Source organism: Aulonocara stuartgranti (genome assembly GCF_965226115.1).
Source record: "Aulonocara stuartgranti genome assembly, chromosome: 19".
Lineage (NCBI taxonomy): Eukaryota > Metazoa > Chordata > Actinopteri > Cichliformes > Cichlidae > Aulonocara > Aulonocara stuartgranti.
The window spans coordinates 11,751,389-11,773,731 of NC_138955.1; the positions used below are offsets into that span (position 1 = coordinate 11,751,389).

General features: G+C 47.9%; 1 protein-coding gene across 2 annotated transcripts in view; it reads left to right on the forward strand.

Annotated features, from left to right (window-relative positions):
• The window catches only part of grm1b (glutamate receptor, metabotropic 1b), a 36,278-nt gene that overhangs the window by 10,182 nt on the left and 3,753 nt on the right, over nucleotides 1-22,343 (forward strand). For both annotated transcript variants that reach the window (XM_082517323.1, XM_082517324.1), the window contains exons 4-7: nucleotides 1,514-1,749; nucleotides 18,837-19,083; nucleotides 20,105-20,273; nucleotides 20,880-21,006. In XM_082517323.1, the coding sequence (XP_082373449.1) occupies nucleotides 1,514-1,749; nucleotides 18,837-19,083; nucleotides 20,105-20,273; nucleotides 20,880-21,006 (779 nt within the window). The remainder of the gene's footprint in view (nucleotides 1-1,513; nucleotides 1,750-18,836; nucleotides 19,084-20,104; nucleotides 20,274-20,879; nucleotides 21,007-22,343) is intronic.

Below are 22,343 nucleotides of genomic sequence, written 5' to 3' on the forward strand. Positions count from 1 at the left end.
AGCAGATGATTCCTCCAAGACTACTTCACAAATCATCGTCTCAGTAGAAGAAGAATTGGGTTAAATGCACTTGAGAAATCAGAGAAGGTGATCTTGACCTTGCAGCTGTTTCTCTGTGTATGGGAGGAAGCTGTCTGCAGCATGTAGATGAATATATCGCCCACTCCCCGGCTTGGTCTGTATTCAACCGCAGAGCGTCAAGAGATGTATTCACCTGTGGTCTTTTAGGTGGACCATCTTCAGTGCCATCATCACATGAGGTTGCTTTCATCATCAGGATAAACATGTTTCATCATAGGATACAGGTAATCTCTTAAAATAGCTGGATTGATTTACAAGCAAGTGGACCCAAACCATGACAGCAAAATGCTCTGTGCAGCTAATGTGCCACCAGATTCCCTTTCTTTGTGGCTAAAAGGACTGAAGGGTTGAAGTTTTTCTTCAGGTTGTCACTGATCTGTAATGTTTTGTTTTCCATTCAGTGTGTCGCTGCATTTTAAGAAGCTGTTTTTCTGTCAAATCATCACTGGAATATTCAGTTTAAAGTCTCTCATATTCCCTTTTCTCAGCTTTCATTTCACCCGCTGAGACGTACAATGCCACATGAATATATCAAGGATTTGATCCTACACTGCATAATGCTGCTATAAAACACATTTGAAACTGAAATGAATGAGAAATGGGGTTTTCATTTTTATTCTAATTTAAATCTGGAGCATCCAAAAGTCTCTTTTGTCTGCATGACCTTTTGTAACAGGATCAGATGCTGAACTGACTTTCAAAGTGTTGAGTATAAAGCTATAAATACAAGTTATGACCAGCTTTGACACTTAGGGTTCTAGAGTCTGCGTGTTGGGTGGGAGTTTGTTTCTCTCCGGGGCAGATTGCAGAGCCGCAGTACTAATCTGCGAATTCTCACCAGACTTGTGATTGTGTCTGTGGACTGAGGCTTTTTTCTTCTTCTTCTTCTTTCAGCAAGTACAGCGAGCACTCCACGCCCCTCAGCGGGGAGGCTGAAAGGGAAACAAAGTCAGGAAAACAAAAGGGAGATGTTGTTTTTCTTCAGGATTTAGTGTGCGCTGACTTTTGGAGCTCGGCAGCATAAAACAGTTTGTTATTTTTGTCTTGCCAGATGCTGACTAATATTGTGTGACTTGTTATTAAATTATAAAAATGCAGTAGCTGGAGATAACCTTTAGGGTTAGGTTTGAATGCTTGAGAGGTTTTGGGTTGTGTATTGATATTTTGTTGATTGCAAAAGATATTCCTTTGATAACAGAGCTTTAGCAAATACATCAATTTAACTGTCTCTGATTAGATCCTCCTCTTTCTCTTCTCTTTCCCACAAAAGAGATATAATTTATTATTTATTTATAATATTATGGGTTTTGAAAGGTCAGTAGGAAAGATTTTGCAATGCTTTAAGCTCTGACATAATTTTTAGACATACAATGCAGCAAGTGGGTGTCTAGTTTAAGTAGAAATGATTACAATGTCCTCCTTCTCTCCGCAGTGATGGATGGGCAGACCGAGTCGAGGTGGTGGAGGGGTACGAACAGGAGGCTGTGGGAGGCATCACCGTGAAGCTGCACTCTGAAGAGGTCTCCTCATTCGACGACTACTTCCTGAGGCTCAAGCTCAGCACCAACACCCGCAACCCATGGTTTCCAGAGTTCTGGCAGTACCGGTTTCAGTGCCGCCTTCCCGGACACCCGCAAGAGAACTTGAATTATGCACGGAACTGCTCAGGTAGCTAAACAACTCGTCAAGCAATTATGATGTTTTCCTGCTGTTTTTTTGCTTTGTTTAGGTTTTTTTTATTCCTGGTTTCCATTTTTACGCCAGCGTGCACATCTGCTTGTCTTTTTCAACTGTTCTGATGCGTTCAATGCCCAAAGGATGATGCCAAAAGGGCCCCACAAACTGGAACACGCTATTTAAATATGAATTAGACTGCCAGAGGGTAAAATTCTCTCTAAGTCAATCCAGTAACACATATTTTTTTTATATTGTTCATTTCTGTGACACTTGGCTTTACAGAGGATGATGATCTAGGTAAACTAAATCCTTTCACGTATAACAGAGCTAATGCATTATTTGTTAATTTCTCGAAACAATGCTCAACAAGCATGTTTCCAAGACATAACTGTTTTATACACCACTCATACGTTTTTCTTTTTAAAATAAAAGCCTCTATATATTTACGTTTTCAATCTTAAGCTTTATGTTTTATGGGGATGAAGATGTTTCTCAAGCTCCCCAAATTTAAAATCAGTTATTTTAAAATGAGCCTATTTGAACATGTTGATAAACGTAAATATAAAATGTTGCATGCAGCAAAAATCAAAAAAACGTTTTTTGACTTTAGGCTATAAAGATACTTTTGGGAATTTATTTTTGCCATTGCATCTTTTTTTTCCTTTGCACATTATTTTCAAGGATTTCTTTGATATATGACGCATATTTCTGCTTTTATTCATTTTTATGAGGCATCATTATTTAATAGCAGTTATTCACATAGGCATAGGTGGAGATATAGTGATTTGTCCTGTCCTGCAAACATTTGTTTTTTTGTTGTTGTTTGTTTTATTTTATTTTTATTTATATGTGTATCTATTTATTTATTTTGGTGTAGAACTCCAAGATGGTGAGTGAATACTTTTTAATGGAACCATAATGCTCCTCACTTTGGAAATATACATAGAGGTTGACTGATATTAAGGTTTTATCACACGCTGGGAAAATGTAAATGCATTGCTGATAATCTTTTTTCTTTCTATTACATTTCCAATTAATCTCAGTTGACCTCTAATATATGAAGCTATTGGGATGTTTTTCTTCCTGTGCACTGAAAGCTCAACAATTGGGTCTTGTTTGCTCACACTTTGTGCTTTCACACCTTTTCTAGCCTTAAGACAGTCGCATAAAACAGCCCAATAACATTTGAGTGAGATGGGAACTCGCTTAATTGCATGTAGCCACAGAAATAGCAGTTAACATGCAGGTAATGCATACGCTGGGATCCATTTTCTTCTTATCTCTGCACAGTTTAATCCATGAAATATACAGAGAAGGTTCACTTGTCATGCAGCCGACTAATCCCGACGTGCAGCAGTAGGTCCTCTGTTTGCATGCTCGCATCATGTCATCATTGCATCATGACTGAAGCTCACACAGCTCAGAGGAGTGCGGCGAGCGTCAAAGCGAAGGAGCTGTTAAACTAGGTCATCACCAGCAGATCCCATCGGACGCTCACCCAGCTGCTACCCAACTAAATTTACTGTTGATGTGTTTGTTTGCAGAGGCAGTGAGTTTCCCAGCAGTCCTTTTTAGCGATCATTACGTGATTTAACACAAGTGGCAACAAACACGTCAGCAATGGATGACACTCGCGAAAGCCACCACGCTGTTATAAATGTTGCAGGATAGGACAGAATAAATTCTGTCTCACGGACTGCATAGACTGACAGTATGGCTGAGAAAACACGCAACAAATGAATGTATAAAATGCTAAAATCAGGGCAAACACCAATCATCTGCATTCCTGCTCCTTAAGAATAATAAGTTGTTTCCAAAAACTCTGACATACCTGATTTTTAGGTTAAATGTTCTGCAAGCCAGTAAGAGATGCTCACAGCCTGATGAGCCTGACTTATAACCTATAACTAGTAGAAGTACTGACATTAGCTGACTTGACCTAACCTATTCCTTCTGAATCTGTAAAAGACCCATAGGGATTGAACAATGACATACTTTCAACCAACAGTGTAACAGTAATGCTACTACTGCTACTATTAATTAGAGATGGCACGATACCACTTTTTTATGTCCGATACCGATACCGATATCATAAATTTGGATATCTGCCGATACCGATATGAATCCGATATAGTGTTTTTTAATCAACAAAACTGTTTTTTAAATATCTTGCTGCATTTTGTATAAGTTCATACTCAAGTTTAAAACAACAACTACACTAAAGCTATTCTGTTATACCTGTATGCAAAAAAAAATATTTCATAGTTCAGCAATACTGATCAATCTAATAAACTTAAACCTACACCATCCTCCCTATTCTGGTATTTTAAAGAGTACTTAGCATAAATATTAAGCAACCTAACTAATAGGGTTCCAACTCCCAGCAACAACAAAAATAAATAAATAAAAAATAGGGAACCACCCCTCACGCTCCACCTCATGATGCTTAATCAACGTAATCAACCTTAATTTGATGCAGTGTGAAAAAAAATGCACAGAAATCAATTATTTTTCAAGAAATATTAAATAGATTCAACATCTTTCTTCAACAAAATTGCAGACTGCACAGATGGTACCTTCCCAAAGGAAAAAGTACTATAGCTTACTAGGGTATATATATTAGACTTAATAGTTACTATATACAGTAATTGACTTCTATTCATTTTACATCAAATTGAAACTTTGGGTGTCAGATAATTATTTATTAAAAGCTAGACATTTTAAATGAGAATAAGAAAGAAAAGTATGTCTTTGTGCCCCCTTTTCCCTGTTAATGCCCTATCGGCCCCCCTGGCTAAACTTTGCTAGATCCGCCCCTGCACAGTTACCAGCGTCAGCTACGTAGAAAAAGATCCTCGAGTAGAAAGTAATATTAAATACATTCTAACAACAGCTGATCAAGCTTAAACGTGCTGCTGTTGTTCAGCCCCTGGTTTCCTCTTTCTGGTGCAAAGTGGGCCAAAAGCAAACAAGAGACACGGACTCGCGACAGAAAAGCCGATCAGCTGATCGTTAAGCAGTTTCATGATTGAAGTAGCAGCAGGAGAGGCAGTCGCTTGTTAAGCTTAACGCAGGAATGCTTTACAAACATTCAGAGATGGACTTACACACTTGCTGTACTTCTCTCGGGATAACTTTGTCAGAGATGAAATGCCGGGTTGCTAGCGAAGCTCCAAATGCTATCCAGACCACCGACAGGTCCCGCATGCCACAGCCTCTCTATCACGTGATGCATACTGCTCCAACGTGCTAACGTTCTGAGGTGAGTTACGGCGTGTTGCAAGTTTTGTGAGGTGCTTTCGTGATATTTAATGGATCGGATTACATTTTTTATTTTTCTCCGATATCCGATCCAGTAATTTAGGTCAGTATCAGACCGATACCGATACGTAATATCGGATCGGTCCATCTCTACTATTAATAATAGTGGACAACATGAATTGCATTGTCAATTAACATTTTTTTTAACTGTACACATAATACATATATTATAGAGTGTGTTTCCATCCGAGGAGACATGCTGTAATTTTCCACCTTAAAGTGTCATAAAAAGGTATCTGGTGGCAGATATTCAGCATGGTGTGATTATAGTGGGATCTTTTTCAATTTACAATTTTAGTATATGTTTGCATTAGTATAAATTTAAACTCAAGGAAATGGGCGAAAAACGTTCAAGTTTAGCCCAAAAGTGTCAAGTTCCTACATAGCTGCAGATTAGAGAGACTTGCTTTTAGAAGGGCATAGGTATCTGTTAATACATTATTCCTAATAGATAAAATAAATAAAGACATCTTTTTCTCTACTGTACATTTCTATTGTCTAATTATCACAATCTCAGCTTCAATTATGACATATAGATGCGAAGATTAAAGCTTTTCAAGCTTGAAATCCTAATGAAAGATTAATGGCACTTAAAAACAAAGAATTCTGCAGTGCTTAAAATAAGGTTCAATTTTAATATATCCAAAAGCAAACCTTGATTTCTTTTTAGACTTGATTTCAGACTTCTAAATTACTCATTGGTCATTCGTGCACTTTTGGAAAAATGTTATATTATAGGAGTGGCAACTTTTCTTAGGTTCTGGATGTAGTTTTAAAGTTTTGCGTGCAGCAGGTTTTGGTGGTAGTGCTTCAGCGTCTCTTGCTGTCCTTAGTGTCACCCTGCATTCCTCCGTTGCTCATTACTGCCCTCGCTGCTGAGCCAGCCCTGGCCTGAAGAGTTAGGAGATAAGACCTGTTAACACCACAACTTCCTGTGGATGTATATATATATATTGTAACGTTCACAAGAACCAGACGGTTGGGGTCTCAGTTTGTCCGTTTATTCGGCACATAAGCCAGCGGGTTGTTAACTCAGGGGGAGCGCTCTCGAACTACACCTCTCTTCAGCCTGGCACACACACAGAACTACCAGGTCCCCCCACCCCTTCCTGTACACCACCCTCACTACTTCCTGCAGCCCAACCAAACATGAATCTTAAAGGAACAACAACAGTGTGCAGAGAAAACCAACATGTCCAGTAACACTTAACCATCGTTACACTGCCCCCCCAGCAATAAGTTCCTCGTCCCCGAGGGAACGACACAGTCTCTGAGGCGGGGCGGTAGCCTACGTTCCCTCCTTGACCTCCTGAGCCCCTGAGGAGGACGCGGAGCTTCGGGGCTTTGGGGTGAAGAGTCCGAGGGGGGGGAACGCAGCCCCGGTCGGGGGCCCCTCTGAGCAGGGTCATGGACGCTCTGTACACGTCCCTCTGGAAAGGAGGGGAGGGACTGTCCTCTGTAGGGGGCCATCCGGTCTCTGTGCAGCGCTACTATCCTCCCCCTAGGAGGCAACTGCACCCTGTAAACAACCTCCCCCACTCGCTCTAGGACGCTGCAAGGCCCCACCCAGCTGCTATCCAGTTTAGGACACCGTCCCTTCTTCCTCTTTGGGCTGTAGACCCACACCAGCTCCCCAGCACGGAAGTGCCTCCCTTTAGTGGTGATGTCGTAATTCCTCTTTTGGCGCAGGCCTGCCTTCGCCAGCTGCTCTCGGGCGTAGGAATGTGCAGAATCCAGCCGGTCCTGCAGCTTCCTTGCGTAGTCCCGGCCCGGTGGTGCCTCTGGCGCGTCCGGGGGTTTCCCAAAAGCCAACTCTGCAGGAGTTCTCAGCTCTCTCCCTAACATGAGCAGGGCAGGCGTACATTGGGTGGAGTCCTGCACTGCCGACCTGTAGGCCATGAGGGTAAGGGGAAGATGGTAATCCCAGTCCCGTTGGTGTTCTGAGGTAAGGATGGCTAGCTGCTGGGCCAGCATCCTGTTAAACCTTTCCACCAGCCCATCGCTTTGGGGGTGAAGTGGGGTGGTGCGGGTCTTCTTAATCCCAAGGCGTTCACACATGGCAGAAAATACCTTGGACTCAAAGTTACGCCCCTGGTCACTGTGGAGGGTCTCTGCTGTCCCAAAGCGGCTGAACATCCCCTCCACTAATACATCAGCGACAGTCTCAGCCTCCTGATCTGGGATGGCGTATGCTTCCGGCCACTTGGTAAAATAGTCCATGGCCACAAGAACATAGCGGTTTCCTCTGTCTGTGCGAGGAAATGGGCCCATGACGTCCACAGCTACTCGCTCCATTGGAGCTCCTGCTGGTTGCTGCTGAAGCTGAGCCCGGGACTGGTCTTGTGGCCCTTTGTGTGAGGAACATGCATCACAGCTGCGGCAAAAGTCCTCCACATCCCTCCGCTGTTGACCCCAGTAATAGCCCTGGCGGAGGCGGCGAAGAGTCTTGGAGACCCCAAAGTGGCCAGAGCCAGTGCTCCCATGGCAGGCTCCCAGCACAGCTGACCTCAGCGACCTTGGCACCACAACCTGCCACCTCTCCTCCCCCGTGGCAGGATCCTTCCAGGCACGCTCCAACACCCCCTCCTTCAGCCTGAGAGCTGCAAACTTGGCCCACAGCCCCCTGGTACAGATGGAAAACCCAGTGACCTCATCCCAAAGGGGTTGCTCCCACTTCTCCAGCCACTGCAGGACCGGCAGCAGGTCTGTGTCTTGTTCCTGCCGTGCCCTCCACTCCGCTCCATCCACCACCAGAAGAACCCTGCAGGCGAGCTGTGCTGCTCCCGTCTATTGTCGTGAGTTCCCGCTCTATTTCCTCTCGCTTCTCACAGTAACGGCAGCCAGCTGCAGCACATGGGCGGCGAGAGAGGGCGTCTGCGTTAGAATGGTGCGTCGTTGCCCACCTCTCAATTTTAAATACACTTAGTCATTGAGGGCTAGCAGGAGGGACTATGCGCTTACCTGCTGCTCCTTGGCAGGTAGCTCCATGCCCTCCTGGGTTTTAATTGCACCTTAGAACACATATGCATCAACACTACAATGAGCGGGTGGAGGGAGGTTTGGAGTCTTCTCCCACCCCCATTCTCCGCGGCCTGCTGGAGCGGGAGGGCTAGTAGGAGGAGTTGGCCGTCCGACTGCGGTCTGGGGTGTGGGGCCTCCCTGCTGCTGCGGAGTCGGGGTGGTCTGCCTCTCCCCACCGCAGGGAAAAGGGTAACACCACCTGGGTCTGGGTGCAATTCCCCCCTCCAGGGGCAAGGGTACCTAGACCCGGTTTGTAGAGTACGCTTGGGGAGTGTGATTGTGTGTACAGCGTCTCTTTATGTCTGTCTCCACGTTGGTTGAGTGTGGAGTGAGTGCATATGAGAGCATGAGGGTGGGAATGGATGTTTGTGTCTGTGTGTGCCTGTATGTCTGTGTCTATATGTCAGGTTGGGTATCAGACGCCACCTCTCTGGGGACACCTCAGGCCCTCCAAGGTTTGGAGGCCTATCTCCACCCACCACCACTTCCCCTGCCGGTGGTGGACTCCCTCAGGTGTCGGTGTGTGGGTGGTTCTTTGTGTCTGGGGGTGGGCGTCCGGGTACACACCGGCTCACTCCTTGGCGGCCGCTTGTCGGGGCCTGGGGCCTGGGGCTCGCTCGGGCCCCTTTGGAGGTGGGGTGCCCCCGGCCTCTCGGCCTGGGGCTCGGTCACTCAGGCACAGCTGGGGGCCGGCGGAGCTCACGGGCGCGTCACTGCAACTCCCCCTGACTCCTGCTCCGCGGCTGCTGGGCGAGCCCTCATCTGGGACTCTCCTCAGCTCTTACTGGAACAGTGGCGCGGCTGCCCCTCTGTTGGTCTTCCATGGTCTCTTGTGTTCTGGGGGCCTCTGGATGTCTGGAGTTTTGATCTCCTCCATACCCGCTTCACACCCTGGAGGACGGGGCTGTGGCCCCCCCACACTCCCTAGCAGATCATTACATGGAGAAACCTTTGGAATGCAAGCATGCTGATCCACACAGGTATGCACACATGGGTATTCACAGACGCGGACTAAAGCTTTCTTGGCTGCTACCTCAAAGCACACTGTGCGCTGTCTATCTTGCGTGCTGCACAATATCGTTTATTATTTAGTAAATATTGATATCTATGACTAGCTAGTTTATTGTGATGGTGCTTTGTTTTCTCTATTATTATGTTGCTCTTTGTTGTTTGCTGTCTCCTCTGTTTGTTTTTTTTTGTTTGTTTTTTTTTTTTTTTCTCCATACAGGTGACCCAGGAGTTCTTTTTTTTTTCTCTCTCTTCCCCCCCCTTCTCACCATCTCTTCTCCCCTTTGGTTTTCTTTCTTTCTCTCCCCCTCTTTCTCTCATTCATTCCCCCTGTCCTATTTATTAAAAAAAAAAAAAATGACAAAGGATGAACTGAAGCTCTGCCATCACGTAATGTCGCATACTGCTGTTTCTGATGTCATTTAGAAAAAAAAAAAAAAAAAAAAAAAAAAAAAAAAAGAATGGTGCGTCCCTGCTCTGTGCTCCACGGTGAAATTGAAGGCTTGGACCTGTCCCTCTGGCTCCCTGAAAGACATCAGCCACTGAAGGGCAGCATGATCAGTTCTGACAACAAATGCTGTGCCGCACAGGTAGTATTTAAAGTGTCTCACCCCCGCCACCACAGCCAACAGCTCTCGTCGTGTGACACAGTAGCGCCGCTTGCTCCTGTTCAGGACCCGGCTGAAGTACGCCACCACCTTCTCCCCTTCCGGTCCAACCTGCGACAACACCGCTCCCAGCCCCACATTACTTGCGTCAGTGTCCAGGACAAAAGGCAGGGGGGGTCAGGGGGGGCAAGGACTGGGGACTCTGTCAGCGATCTGCGGAGGGTGTCGAACGCCTGCTGACAGTCCTGGGTCCAGATGAAGTCACGGTCCTTCTGCAGCAGGTGGAAGAGTGGTGCGGCTATGGAGGAAAAGCCCTTCACAAACCTCCTGTAATAAGACGCCAGTCCTAGGAAGCTTTTGAGCTGTTTCTGGTCTGCTGGTGTGGGCCACTCGGTAATGGTGTGAATTTTTTCCTCCAAAGTGCTGATGCCCTCACGACCCAGCTTGTGGCCCAGAAACTCCACCTCCCTCCTCATGAAGTGGCACTTGTCGGGATGCAGCTTCAGGCCTGCAGCCGCCACCCTCTCCAACACTTGTCTCAGGGCATCCAGGGCAGCATCAAAGGAGCTCCCGTGCACTAGAAGATCATCCAGGTAAACCAGACACCGTTGCCGTGGGACGCCAGCCAGCACACTGTCCATGAGCCTCTCGAAGGTCGCAGGAGCGTTGCAAAGGCCAAAACTCAGGACTTTGAACTGCCATAGTCCCCTGTTAGTGCAGAAGGCTGTCTTCGGTCTGGATTCCGGGGACAGTGGCACCTGCCAGTAGCCACTCCGCAGGTCCAGGGTGGAAAACCAGGAGGACCCGGCTACTAAGTCGAGGGACTCATCAATCCTGGGAAGGGGGTAAGAGTCTTTCTTCGTCACTTTGTTGAGTGGTCTGTAGTCCACACAGAAACGCATCCTAGGACTTTTTTTCTTAGGCACCATCACCACCGCGGAGGCCCACGGGCTATCAGATGGTTCTATGATGCCCGCCTTCATCATTTCACACAGCTCCCTGTCTGCAGCCTCCTGATGAGCCAGGGGCAGGCGGCGGGGGCGCACTTTAATAGGCTGGGCATCCCCGGTCTCAATGACGTGCTCTACCAAGTGTGTCAAGCCAACATCACTTTCTTTCAGGGCAAAAATGTCACTAAACTCTTTTAGTACCTGCCATAGACTCTCTTGCTGCTGTGGAGTCAGCCCCTCACAGTTCTTTGACCAGATACTCCTCACTGCTGAGAGCCTCTCCTCCTCCTCCTCCTCCTCCGCTCGCTGTTCTGCTGGCGGGTCTGCAGGGGTCTCTGCGGTGGAGGTGGACGCCGCGGCAGATGCTGTGCAGACCGGGGGAGGAATAAGCGGCACCTTCTTCCCATCAGGGAGTACGAGGAGGCCTTTGCCTAAGTCCAGTACACCACCAATGGCTCGTAAAAAATCCAGCCCAAGGATGCAGGCGTCCTGCACGTCAGCCACCCAGGCAGCATAAGACACACCGAGGTCCCCCACCTTGAACTGGAACACTCCCTTCCCTCTCATTGGGGCCAGATCACCGGTCACAGTCTTAAGTTGCACGTTAGTCGGTTGTACAGCAGCTCCGGTTGGGACAATATCGGGTCGGACCAGCGTTGCATTGGATCCCGTGTCCAGCAGGGCCGTACAGGACACCCCCGCAATCGTCACTGGAACATGGCAAAAGCCGCCAACCTGGGTCCAGCCCACAGTGATGGCCGCACCGGGTGGAGGTGGCGGTGGTGTGGGGATGTCGTTCTCCCAGGCCCGTGTACTCCCGCCTACACGGGCCCGTGGGCGTTTCCCTGAACCGCTGCAAGCTTGGGGCACTGCCTGATGTGGTGTCCGACTTGTCCACATCCCCAGCGGCTCTGAGGTCGGCGGTGTGGGCCAGCCCGAGGGGAAGGCGACTGCAGCGAAGCTGTCTGCACCAAACTGCACAGGCCCGCTGGCGTCTCCATCTGTTCCACAGGTGCTGACACAGCCCTCACCACGTGTGCGTCGTCAGCGCCCCCAGAGGATCCTGCAAGCATCTCCCTCTCCAACGCTAGCTCCAGGGCTGCACTGAGTGTGGCCGGCCGAGCAAGCTGAGTTTGCATGCGGAGCTCTTTAGGGCTCAGGGCCTGCAGGAACTGGTCCCGAGCTAACTCCGCCTGCACTGATGGTGGCATGCTGTCATACGCCCTCCGGCAAAGGCACTCGACTTCATGGGCCAAAATGCGGAGGGGCTCACCTGGCAATCTGCGTCTGTTGTGGAACTCCGACCTCAGCAGCACTGGTTGGTTATACTGCCCGAAGCGCCTCTGAAGTGCTCCGACCAGAGCATTATAATCTCCCCTCTGCTCCTCGGTCAGCAGCAGCAGGCATGCAGCTGCATCCTCACACAGGCACAAAGCCAATTGGAGAGCTTTATGTTCCTCAGACCAGCCAGCTGCAACAGCTAACAGCTCGAACTGTGCGATAAACACTTCCCATGGCGTCTTGCCGCTGAACTTAGGCGTTTTTATATTCGCTGCAGCTTGCTGGGCGCCGCCATGTTTGTTTACATCACGTGACGGCGTGCCAAGCGAGGTCGACTCCTTCCCGCCGGAATCGCGGCCGCTGTGCGAACAGTTCCCGAGCCTAGTCAAACCTGGAGAAAATCCAGCCTCGGCAGACAGCCGCAGCGCCGTTTCCCTCACTCCATGGGCGGGCGAGCGCGGACGAACCTCCCTCTCCTCCGTCTCCTTCTTAATCCTGCCCGGCAACATCCTCGTCTCGTAACAGCAAGCGTCGCCGGCAACAGGGTCTCGGGCGTTCTGGGGTTCTTTTTTCTTTCTTCACTTCTGACACCAATGTAACGTTCACAAGAACCAGACGGTTGGGGTCTCAGTTTGTCCGTTTATTCGGCACATAAGCCAGCGGGTTGTTAACTCAGGGGGAGCGCTCTCGAACTACACCTCTCTTCAGCCTGGCACACACACAGAACTACCAGGTCCCCCCACCCCTTCCTGTACACCACCCTCACTACTTCCTGCAGCCCAACCAAACATGAATCTTAAAGGAACAACAACAGTGTGCAGAGAAAACCAACATGTCACTGTCCAGTAACACTTAACCATCGTTACAATATATATGGCTTTGTCCTGGAAAAGATGGCGACCGAGGAATGCTTTGGGCAGCTGGACAGTATGACATTGATGGTCGGTGTAAATGCTTGAAGTTGTGGCGGACCACCAGGTGGCTCCACTCACACCCAAGTTGAACGGAAGTGTTGGGGTGGAGATTTTGGCGCTCAATATATGTGAAGTTCTGAGAGTCAGTTAATAAAGTTGGAGTGAGACACAGAGACCTCTCCTGTCGTTATTACATACCTCCACATTGGTGACCCCTGTAGCGAACATGCTAAGGCTCGACGACGAAGCCAGCTCCGGCCTGGAAGCATCGGCTGCCGCTGGACTTTCACCTCCGCCGATGGCTGCGTTTGCTGTGGCGCTTAAATTGCCGGATTTTTGGCTTCACGATCCTCCTTCATGGTTCGTGCACGTAGAAGCTCAGTTTGCTCTTCGTGGAGTTTCAGCCGACGATACTAAATACCACCATGTGGTGGCCTCACTTGACCCGCTGTCAACCCGCCGCGTGATGACTCTCCTCCGGGACCCCCCAGCCCAAGGCAAGTACGCCGCCCTCAAGGCGCTGCTGCTGCGGCGTTACTCCCTCTCTGATGCTGAGCGGGCCGAGAAACTCCTTTCCCTTGCGGGCCTGGGCGACGGTACCGCTCTCGAGCTCATGGAGAGCATGCTGTCCTTGCTGGGCGCGGATGACGGAGGATTTCTCTTCACCCACCTCTTTCTCCGACAGCTGCCGGCTCCAGTGCGCGCTGGCCTTGCCAACCCCCCGCTATTGGCCACGAAGGATTACCGCTCCCTTGCGGAAGAGGCGGATCGCATCCTCCTGGCTACCAGGACTTTCGGCGTTCAGGCGATTGTTCAGGACTCACCAGCGTTTTCCCCCGCCCCCTCACCGATGCTCCAGGGGCCCTCCGACTCGTCCGCAGTGGCCGGAATCGCTGCACGGCGGCACCGCGGAAAGGGGCTTTGTTTTTATCACCAGCGTTTTGGAGCGAAGGCACGGCGCTGTCTCCCGCCTTGCAGTTCCCAGACCCAGGGAAACGGGCATGTCAGCGCTCTGTAGCAGCCGCGACCGCTGGCAACAAGGAAAGGCTGCTTTTCTTAGAGGACTCACGCTCGGGGAGGCGTTTCCTGGTAGACTCCGGCTCACAGAAGAGCCTTCTTCCCCCGGCTGGCTAGGACAGGCTAGCTGAGGGCTGCGGGCCATTGCTAACAGCGGCTAATGGCTCTCCCATCAAAACCTTCGGTGAAAGGTTGGTGACTGTTTGCTTTCACGACCGTGACTTTCAGTGGAACTTTGTTGTTGCTGCTAGCTCTGTGCCTATAATAGGCGCTGATTTTCTTTGTGCTCGAGCACTGTGACGAAGCATGGGGTGGAGCATTACATAACTACAGTAGGGCCCCCGGTGTTCGCGCGCGCGCGCCGCCTCGACCCTGCCAAACTGGCTGTTGCTCGGGAAGAGTTTGCCACCATGGAGCGTCTGGGCATCGTGCAGCGTTCGAACAGTGCCTGGCTTCTCCGTTACACATGGTGCCTAAATCTGATGGTCGGTGGCGACCTTGTGGGGATTTCCGCCGTCTTAATAATGTCACAGAGAACGATCGTTATCCCATTCCCCACATCCAAGATTTTTCCGCCCATCTTGCGGGGACCTCGGTTTTTTCGAAGATCGATTTGGTACGGGGATATCACCAGGTTCCCGTGCGCGCGGAGGATGTCCCCAAAACCGCCGTAATTACACCTTTCGGCCTTTTCGAGTTTCTGCGCATGCCGTTTGGCCTGAAAGGTGCCGCCCAAACCTTCCAGCGGTTGATGGACTCGGTCTTGCGCGGGCTGCCCTTTGTTTTTGTATATCTTGATGATATACTGGTGGCCAGCAGCTCGAAGGAGCAGCACATGTTCCATCTGCGGCAGGTTTTTCAGCGTTTGGCGGAGCATGGACTGATTATTAATCCGTCTAAATGCCAGTTTGGGTTGCCCGTTCTCGATTTTCTTGGGCACCGTATTTCCGCCGAGGGCGCGGTTCCGTTGCCTGACAAAGTCCGAGCTGTTTCGGAATTTCCGCGTCCCACGAATGTTAAGGCACTGCAGGAATTTTCGGGGATGGTGAATTTTTACAACCGTTTTCTCCCCAGAGCGGCACATCTGCTGAAGCCCCTTTATGGGGCGTTAAAAGGTAAGAAAGCTAATGACTCCGTTGACTGGTTTCCGGAAAGCATCCAAGCGTTTTCTGATGCTAAGTCAGCGTTAGCTAATGCTGCCCTTCTGGCCCACCCTTCCCCCTCAGCGCCGATTGCGTTGATCACCGATGCGTCAGACATAGCGGTGGGTGCGGTGCTGGAACAGCGAATCTCGGGTGTCTGGCAACCGCTCGCCTTTTTCAGCCGTACGCTACGTGACAGCGAACGCAATTACAGCGTTTTTGACAGGGAGCTACTGGTGCTCCACCTGGCGACTCGTCATTTCCGGTTTTTTCTCGAGGGTCGTCACTTTACCGCATACGTGGACCACAAACCCTTGACGTTTGCCATGTCCAAGGTTTCTGATCCATGGAGTGCACGCCAGCAGCGCCAGTTGGCAGCCATTTCTGAGTTTACCACGGACATTCGGCACGTGGCTGGTAAATCCAATCATGTGGCTGACTGTTTGTCCCGTGCGCTGGTTTCTCCCGTCTTTCTCGGCATAGACTACTCCGCCATGGCTGCCGATCAGAGCGGTGACCCGGACATCCTCGCGCTTAAATCCACCCAGACGGGCCTCATACTAGAGGACAGACCCGTGCAGGACGGTGGTCCCCTCCTCGTCTGTGACGTTTCCACCGGCCGCCCTCGCCCAGTGGTTCCCGCTTCCTGGCGTCGTCAAGTTTTTGACTCGGTACATGCTCTCTCTCATCCAGGGGTCCGGGCCTCTGTTAAACTGGTCAGCTCTAAATTTGTTTGGCCAGGCCTTCGCAAATCTGTTAAGGAATGGGCGTCGGCGTGCATTCCCTGCCAGCGTGCGAAGGTTCATAAACACACCAAGGCGCCCCTGGAGCCGTTCTTCATACCCGGCAAACGTTTCGATCATGTGCATGTCGATCTGGTGGGTCCTCTGCCGCAGTCACAAGGTTTTACGCACCTTTTGACTGTTGTTGACCGGACCACCAGGTGGCCGGAGGCGGTTCCCCTGGCGTCCACTACCGCAGCAGTGGTGGCCAAGGCGTTTTTGTCAAGCTGGGTCTCGCGTTTCGGCCCACCCGCGGACATTACGTCAGACAGAGGCCCCCAGTTCATATCCGAGCTTTGGTCGGCCATGGCTGATGGACTGGGGGCTAAAGTCCACCGCACAACCGCATACAACCCGCAAGCTAATGGGATGTGTGAACGGTTCCACCGGTCGCTTAAGGCTGCTTTTCGCGCCTCCTTAAAGGATGGTAATTGGGTTGACCGCCTCCCGTGGGTTTTGCTTGGGCTGCGCTCTGCGGTTAAGGAGGATCTCGGCGCTTCCCCAGCTGAGCTAGTGTTTGGTCAGCCCCTCCGCGTGCCTGGAGAATTCTTGCCCGAAACTCCTCCTCCCTGCTTCGATCCATCAGTGCTATCTCTCAACCCGCTTTTACACTCACTTCGGGTTCCTGGTCCGGTGCACCATTGCGTGCCTGACACCTTTGTTCCAAAGACTTTAGAGACTGCTAAGTTTGTTTTTGTCAGGCACGATGCCCACAGGACACCGCTGCGGCCGCTGTATGACGGCCCATTCAGGGTTATTGAACCGGGCCGGAAACATTTTGTTTTGGATTTTGGGGGTCGAAGGGAGACTGTGTGTGTTGACAGACTTAAACCTGCACATGTTCTTCCGGACAGTAATGTAGTGCCGGCCCAGGCCCCTCGCCGTGGCCGCCCTCCTTCGATGGGGTTGACAGACTCTGGTTTTCCCCCCAGGACTACCCCCGGACCACCGGCGTTTGAGCCTCCTCCTGCCTTTCCTGCTCGCCTTCACCAGCCTCGTTCACAGGATGGACCTTCCTCTGCCTGTTCTCTCCCTCCCAGGTTCAGTCGTTCGGGTCGTTTGCTTAGACCCAGGGTCCTGGACTGAATAGGGACCTAACTGTGTGTTCAGGGGGGGGTATGTGTGGCGGACCACCAGGTGGCTCCACTCACACCCAAGTTGAACGGAAGTGTTGGGGTGGAGATTTTGGCGCTCAATATATGTGAAGTTCTGAGAGTCAGTTAATAAAGTTGGAGTGAGACACAGAGACCTCTCCTATCGTTATTACATACCTCCACAAAGTAATCTTTAGACCTTTGCTTGGCTGTACGGATCAAAATGTTCTGGTGAACTGTTTGTACCATTGATGCTATCTGTGATTAGCACAGACTCTAAACATGTTGCTTTCTTTTGCTGTTTTCTTGTGATGATTTAGAGCATTGTTTTCCTTAGTCCTCAGTTGCAGCACTAATTTTAATTGTCTCTGCATATAAGAAATTCAGTCTGACTATTGAGCCTCAAAGAATGACATGTGAGAGACTTCTGCCACTGCTTTTTTATTTGTTTGTTCCTTACTGGCATTTTTCTCAGGTAGAAATTATCCAGCAATGTGTCAGCCTATTGGTATCATCCGACCCTCGTGTCAGACTTACATGGATACAAAGTTTGGACTTTGTTTTCAACGGGCACATTACCTGCATTTCCTAACAGCTGCATTTCTATGAATGCTCAGGAGCAATCACAGGATATAATATAGATGTTCTTTGTCTGTAAATGGCCTGTATTTATATAGCGCTTTACTAGTCCCTAAGGACCCCAAAGCGCTTTACATATCCAGTCATCCACCCATTCACGCACACATTCACACACTGGTGATGGCAGCTACATTGTAGCCACAGCCACCCTGGGGCGCACTGACAGAGGCGAGGCTGCCGGACACTGGCGCCACCGGGCCCTCTGACCACCACCAGTAGGCAACGGGTGAAGTGTCTTGCCCAAGGACACAACAACCGAGACTGTCCAAGCCGGGGCTCGAACCGGCAACCTTCCGATTACAAGGCGAACTCCCAACTCTTGAGCCACGATCACCCTTATCCTCATTGTGTGGTTACGCTGGTTTTGTGTACACCTATGAAGGAAATGTAGTTCAGTAAGAGAAAATGCCATCACAAAAATAACCCCCAATGAACAAACACTTGGCAACAGTGGGAAGGAAAAGCTCCCTTTTAACAGAAAGAAATATTCAACAGAACCAGTCTCAGGGAGGACCATCTTGCTTTAAAATATACAAACACACGGGAATAACAAGTGACAGGACCGTAGGTTTCACAGATGCAACAAGACAATCGGTGTTTCTTTTACCTCACCTGCCAGTGCTCTAGCTCTATGACGGGTCTGTGCCTGGCTCCCAGTTTTACCAAAACACAGTGAATGCATGGTGTAGCTTGTTATACTTTAATACAATGCAACTGATAAACTGCTACTCTGCTTCTAGCTTGCATTACACTGAACTGATAGGGTGTGTCTGAACATCACACAGTGTTTGCTTCCAAATATTTTTTGTCTCATTCATTCATCCCGTTCGTTGGAGAAAAACCCCCAATAAGAACAGAAAAGATTCAAATACGTGTTGGTTTGTTTTTCTGCTTGAGGAGACTGATTCTCAGTGGTTTCTATCGTTTTAGGCCAACTCTAATTGAATCCTGACTCATGACTGCAGAAATGAACAGTCTTGCCATGGTAACAAGGATTATTTGAAGCCATCTTCCAAGGCTTCCAGTTCTTTTAAAGCAGTATCCCACAGAGGCAAAGATACATGTGGCTTGCTGGCTGAATTTAGAGAGCAGTTATAAGAATGAATCTGTGAGCACCCTATCACTCCTTTGTAATATGTTACATCATGCTAGACAAGATATTAGGTATACCTGAAATGTAGAAATGTAAACTTTAACCACATAAGATGCTTCTGCTTGCAGCAATAAAGCACCTCGTGTAAGTCTTTACCTGTATGTTTGTCTGAAAGCTGAATCCTTACTGTTCTCTCATGTGTGGGCAGGTTATGAAAGTCTGGAGGACAACTACGTGCAAGACAGCAAGATGGGCTTCGTCATCAATGCCATCAATGCGATGGCCCACGGGCTGCACGATATGCACTCTCACCTTTGTCCCGGCCACGTGGGGCTCTGTGATGCCATGAAGCCTGTTGATGGAAGCTACTTACTGGAATTCCTTCTGAAGACATCCTTCACAGGCGTGTCCGGGGAGGACATATGGTTCGATGAGAACGGCGATTCTCCTGGAAGGTAAACCCACTTTTCTTATTGTTTTAGGTGAAAGGAATTTTTTTAGACATTTTTAGAAAAAGTAGTTTAATTAAGACAGCATTAACTGACCTTCGGTTTCACCCAGCGGAGGGCAGTGAACCACCAGTGCTTAAAGGGAAAAAATCCAATATATTCACTATTCAGTAACAGAGAACAACTAAATTAAAATTAAAGGTGATTAAAACCGGGATAAATGTAATGTTTTAAAAACTGCTGATAAATGTAAATTGAGGCACTACGCTTCCTGGATATTTTACCCACTAGCAAGACACACCATTAACCAGGGTACTGCTTGCTAGTGGGTTGGACCAGATTTTGGTCCATGTTGACACAATATTATCACACAGTTGCTGCAGATTTTCTGTACTTCTACAATGTGAATCTCCCATTCCAACACATCCCAAAGGTGGTATAGTGGACTGTTGGACTTTTTACTCACTGGGTATTTCTCTTTTTGGACCAGTCTCTGTAAACCCTAGACATGGTTGTGTGGGAAAATCCCAGTAGATCAGCAGTTTCTGAAATACTCAGACCAGCTCATCCGGCACCACAAGCCACACTAGGTTCAAAGTCACTTAAATCACTTTATTAAAAAAAACAGCAGGTTCTCTACACGACTAAATGCACTGAGTTGCTTCCATGTGATGCGGCTGATTAGATATATGTTTTTGTGAGCAGTTGAATAGGCATCTCTAGAAAAGTGGTTGGTGATTATTGGCTGATCTAAAGCACAATCGTGATCATAACAGCACAGAACTTCCAGTAAGTAAGCCACATACAGTATTCTCATGTAAGTCCGTTCATGTCATTAAATCACAAAGTTTATGGTTAAGCCGTTGAGATAAAGTTAAATATTCTCCAAATTATATGTAATAAAAGGGTCAGTGACTTCTTTTATGCTGAGTGAGTATGATCCACCTAAGAAATACCAGTAAACATAACATCTATCAGCAATGGTGAAAGATCTTCCTCTGAGCCATTTCTTTCTTTCCACAATCAGGTATGAGATCATGAACTTTCAGCATGTGGAGACGAGTGTTTATGATTACATCAACATCGGCTCCTGGCACGAGGGCATGCTGAGTATCGATGATGACATGATCCAGATGAACCGCAGTGAGATGGTCCGCTCTGTCTGCAGTGAGCCCTGCTCCAAAGGAGAAATCAAGGTTAAGCTCGGATCTTGTACATCTTGTGATCAAACATCCCTGTTACATCTTTGTTATTCAGTCTCTACGTCACACTTGTATGAGGTATTTGTATAAAGTTTTTACAAAACACAGTAGGCCCCACATTGTTCATCTCGCACATAAATAGTTAGCTTGGCAACATTGTACCTGAATGAATTGAAGTAACATTGTAAAGAAAAGTGGGTCAAACTTCTGCCACAATGATGTGAGGGAATTATAAAGCCATGCAAAGAATGATAACTTCAAGTTATTGCTTCATAAACACGGCTCTCCACACTATTAAACCATGGGGTTTACACAGTGCTTCTGCATTTTTGCTTAGTTTTCATCAAATAAATGATGACATGGTGTGACATATCATGTGGTGTTGTTAATCTGAGGTTGTGTTTATGTTTGGTGTTTTTTCTCATGTCTTTTTCCCTATGCTGAACCTTTCTATCTTTGTTTTTACTGTGTTGAAAACAAATATTTAAATATTTATGTAGATCTGGCCTTCCTTGGACATCAAAATACATCCATGATAAATATAGTTAATTTTAGAAGAGTCTTTTTACTTTTGATTACCTTGCATGTTTTATGAACCAGGTAATAAGGAAGGGAGAGGTGAGCTGCTGCTGGATCTGCACTGCCTGCAAAGACAATGAGTACGTCCAGGATGAGTTCACGTGCAAGGCCTGTGACCTGGGCTGGTGGCCTGACAAAGAACTGGAAGGTTTGCTTGCACTCTTCACTTATCCGCTTGTGTAAATCTTTAGCTGCTTTAAATACTGTGCAGGGCCTGGCACATGACCCTACTGGATTTTTTTTTAGAGATTAGTTAAATAGGAAAAAGGGAAAAGGAAATTTAATCAACCTCCCAACACCTCTAAAGGTCAGTTTTTTACATGTTATACTTGGATGTTTCAAAGGGTCCTAATATACTATGACGTGTGTAACAGTCCTCACAAAAATTATACACACTATATTAGTAAATCAGTGAACAAAGGGGTGATTTTATAGCCTATTTCACAAAGGAATCTTAGTAAACACAATTTGAAGCTTAAACAAAAAAAACCCCAAACAAACAAACACCATCTTCTGGTCTCTCAATTAAAAAGTAAATAAATGCAATAAACGCATTTTAGATAATGTCGACCAGCTTCTTGAAATCACCAATGCTCCAGTCAGTATACAAAAAAGATCCTGGACAAAGTGATTCATCTGATCCACACAGCAAATTTTGCTGCTCTGCAGTTTTGTCATTTAAATTTAGATGAATTTAGGTTGCTTCAGTGGCCACAGGGTATGTTTCTGCTGCATGACTGATGCTTGCAGAGATAAGAAGAGTTTCTTCTGGCTTATCTGAGGCAGTTTTTTTTTTTAAAGTTAAGTTCCTCCAAGCTTTTACTTCTCCTCCTCTTACCTGCACCCTGTACAGCCTGTCCCGCTAAGATTTTTGCAGCGCTATTTCACAAACCTGTTCTGTCCTATTTTCATTGCTTTCCCATGACACCTGAGAGCCATTCATCATCTTCACCATTTCATCCGACAGCAGCCCTAGTTCACTTACCACTCTTCTGGCCCACTTTCAAAGGTCTTCTGTGGCTTTCAAAGACACTTCCTTAATAGGATCATCCTTCCTCCATGCTGTTTCATTTTTTATTTTTACAGCCACAGATGTTTGGATACACATGAAAACAGCATAATGCGTAGCACAAAGAAGGATATAAAAATATTATTGTGCACTTTTCTAACCCTACCTCTTGGCATTGTACAATAAATAAATAACACAACATGAATTAGACATTCAAAGTGTGTTCTCAGCATGAGGCAGAGAGGCGAGCTTATTTGGATCCATGAAAAAGCAGTTAGTTATTTTGTCCTGCTGCACCAGCACCCCTCCTCTGCTGGCTGCAGCCCAGCCTTGCCATGGCTGAGTAGAAAGAGGCTTATTTATAGTTGAACTAAAAACCTACTTTGAGACTTACTGTATTTTCTCAGGCAAAGATGGATTTTATTAATTTCTAATGTGTCCATACAGTACAACGTTAATATATTAGACTTTTCATT